This window comes from Primulina eburnea, chromosome 14, assembly GCF_022965805.1.
Source record: "Primulina eburnea isolate SZY01 chromosome 14, ASM2296580v1, whole genome shotgun sequence".
NCBI classification, from domain to species: domain Eukaryota; kingdom Viridiplantae; phylum Streptophyta; class Magnoliopsida; order Lamiales; family Gesneriaceae; genus Primulina; species Primulina eburnea.
In genome coordinates this window covers 5,980,304-5,983,377 of record NC_133114.1, presented here as the reverse complement: position 1 = coordinate 5,983,377, position 3,074 = coordinate 5,980,304, and the positions used below count along the sequence as shown (strand labels likewise).

The 3,074-nt window shown below is 38.0% G+C and overlaps 1 protein-coding gene across 1 annotated transcript; it reads left to right on the top strand.

Annotated features, from left to right (window-relative positions):
- The first annotated feature begins 353 nt into the window (after nucleotides 1-353).
- On the top strand, nucleotides 354-1,373 carry LOC140811127 (uncharacterized). The gene is made up of 2 exons (XM_073169000.1): nucleotides 354-749; nucleotides 825-1,373. Exons 1-2 carry the CDS (start codon nucleotides 660-662, stop codon nucleotides 1,371-1,373), a joined length of 639 nt encoding a protein of 212 aa, XP_073025101.1. The 5' UTR covers nucleotides 354-659.
- The last annotated feature ends 1,701 nt before the right edge of the window (nucleotides 1,374-3,074 follow it).

Sequence of the window (3,074 nt, the reverse complement as noted above, 5' to 3'; positions counted from 1 at the left end):
CATCCGAACCCACTTCGGACGATCCGAACCAACTTCGGACGATCCGAACCCGGTTCGGTCCTTCCGATCCCACCGAAATACAATTAATCCAATAATTAACTCAAATTAGGCATCGGGATACTACATTTGTATTGTAAAGATTCATTGTTAGTGTGGTCTGTAGTTGGACATCTTTCATCTTTTTCATTATTGTGCCTTTTTTTTAGTTGTTTTGTTCATGAAAGCTACTGTTTGAACTATGTGTTATCAACAATGTTGGTTTATTGAAATGCTTTGAATTGAACATCCATTCGTAAATTCTACTGCCTTCAACTTTGGATTGAATATCATATATACTAACTACTTTGATATCATGGCAGACTTCGTACTTGAAGCTTTTTTGTAAGCATGGACAGTGTAGCAGCTTCTGCGAGTGGCAGTGGGTGGTGTAAGAAAGTGGATAAGACACGGAGAAGTTGGACCGGTCGTGAGGAAGACGTGTTAATACAATCGCTTAAAGAGATTATCACGAAGGGTTGGAAAAGTGATAATGGTTTTAAAGCGGGTTACTTGAATCTGTTGGAGAACGCAATGCAGACAGCAATACCAGGTACTACTTTACGTAGTAATCCTCATATAAATTCAAAAATTCATGTGTGGAAGAAAACACATAGTAATTGATGACTTTGCTATCCAAAAGTGGAGTCGGATGGAATGACACTGAGAACACGATCGATGTAACGGATGAGACATGGGAATCTATTGTGAAGGTATGTATGTCCACGTATTTTGACCTTCAGTTACGTAACTCATTCACTGAACCATTGTAATTGCATCTGCTGCAGCACGAACCAAGCTTACGATCAATGCAACATAAACAGTGGTCACACTACGGTTACTGGTGTGAAATATTCGGAAACGATCGAGCAACTGGGGATCAATCAAAGCATTTTGAGAATGTGCTACAACAAGTTCTGAAATTGGGTAACGAACTGCCTTATGAAGAGTTCCTTGGAGAGAATCGTACTTTTAACACGACTGACGGTGCTGATGATTCCATACCCGAAACGCATACGCCTACGTCAAAATCAGTTGAAGGTGCAAGTTCCGAAAGTAAGAAAAAGAAGCAAATAAACGAGCATGATGACTCCATAGTTGAAGCAATCAACAACCTCGCTGACATAACGAAAGATACGATGTCACACTTGATCAAGGAAATGTCTTCTCAGGAGAAAATTTCAGAAGTGCAAGATACGGTACTTGCTGCATTGCAAAGTCTGACTGAGCTTTCGGAGGACGAGCAAGTGGCTGCCACTAAGTTGCTATTCAACAATCATAATGATCTGGCATTGTTCAAACGAGTAGGTGACCGTGCAAGGATTTGCTTTGTTTAAAGCTTGTTTCGTGGTGAGTAATGGTAACGGGTTTAGGGTGTTTTTGGTTGATGTGTTTGCAATTTTTGATGAACCAACTGTTTATCTTTTGCGAGTTGGATAAACCAGATACATCAAGTTATGTAAGGTGGATTTTCCATTTACTAAAATAACAGAACCAAGCTTAATACCCAAAAATAGCTACTAACAGAACCATTTTCGATTTCCTCCAATAACTTTCGTATCTCCTCAGAAAACTTCTCCAATTTCATGCCTAGATTGTGATTCTCACGACCTAAATCAGATACTTCCTTTACTAGGTCCGCTAATGTCTTAGTTTGATTTGTTTCTCGAGTACAAGATGCAGTAGTAGTAGAACTTGAGCAATTCGAGTCATTCAAAATGTCGACAGCAACTGGTTTTGGTAAAGAAGCGTTGTATGCTTCCTCTGCAGCTGCCCTACTTTCATAACCTTGGTAACACACACCAGGGAAACGACAAACTTGGGCGTTTGCCTCGGACCATCTATCGTACACTCTAGGCTTCCTACCGACAAAAACCACGTAGGTTTTGGTCTACAATTAATAGAGCAAACTAATACATGATACGACGTTACACAAAATTGTATTCACTTACTAATTAAACATGGAAATAGTTAAGAACATTGACGACTACAAAACTATGAAGAAATCAAACATTTTCCGAAAAATATGCAGAAAACAAACGCACAAATAGAGTTGCACAAAATTGAAAATACTGAAACAAAACAAGAAATCACCATCGAATTAATTTCGGAGAAGTAGCTGGTTGTGCCCTTCGATTTATGTTTCAAAGGAAACTTGTGGGTTGTCTATGGTAAAATCACCCACAAACCTACAAAATAATTTTTGGTAGCAACAACGAGAAGGAGATGACCACAAAACCTATTGGTAACGACGTCAAACCGAGAAATCGAAGATTACAGGTATAAAATAAAAAAATTTGCCAAAATAGAAATTACATAGAAATTTTTACATTACCAGATCGTTTGCCAAAAATTTCAGGGGGATTCGCTTCATATTTGAGATGGAAGAAATTTAAACCATCGAGGGAGAGCTATGGGGTAATCCATACGTCTGAGATTGTAGATCTAGAGGGAGAGCTATGCGGTAATGTGTAAATAATATACTCAACAGGGATAAAACGGGAAAGTATATTTTACCAACTCAATCAATCACAAGGTTAACAATGGAAGCAAACAAAAATCATTTTTTATGCAAGGTATTATATCTCATGCAATACCACCTTATAATCCACTGTATTGTCTACATATTATTACTCCCATCATGTCTACCAAACGTAACGTTAGTAAATGGTACTCAAATATAGGGTTTATTTCATCCTACCCATGTGGGCATTACTCTCATGATAGGATAGATGACCAAGATTTCCCTATGCATATATAAGACCCACTTTTTTTTAAAATTGTACGTGTGACAAGATCTTACCCGTTGAAATGAAGTGAGGATAATGCCCACATAGGTAGAATCTCATCTACCCAATTTTAGTTGGGTAGACGGATAGATAGACATATACATAAATTTTAACAAAATGTACTGTGAGTAGGTCTCTTGTAAGATGGTCTCACGAATCTTTATCTGTGATACGGGTCAACCCTACATATATTCTGTAGAACCCGTAAATCAGTCTACGTAAGCCATGCATAATTCTAGATTTTTAAAT

What these genes read in the sequence shown, in the direction of transcription:
- LOC140811127 (XM_073169000.1), top strand. Translation starts at nt 660, where the DNA reads ATGACTTTGCTATCCAAAAGTGGAGTCGGATGGAATGACACTGAGAAC. An exon ending in CATGGGAATCTATTGTGAAG is followed by an intron (nt 750 to 824) that starts GTATGTATGTCC and finishes CATCTGCTGCAG; the next exon opens with CACGAACCAAGCTTACGATC.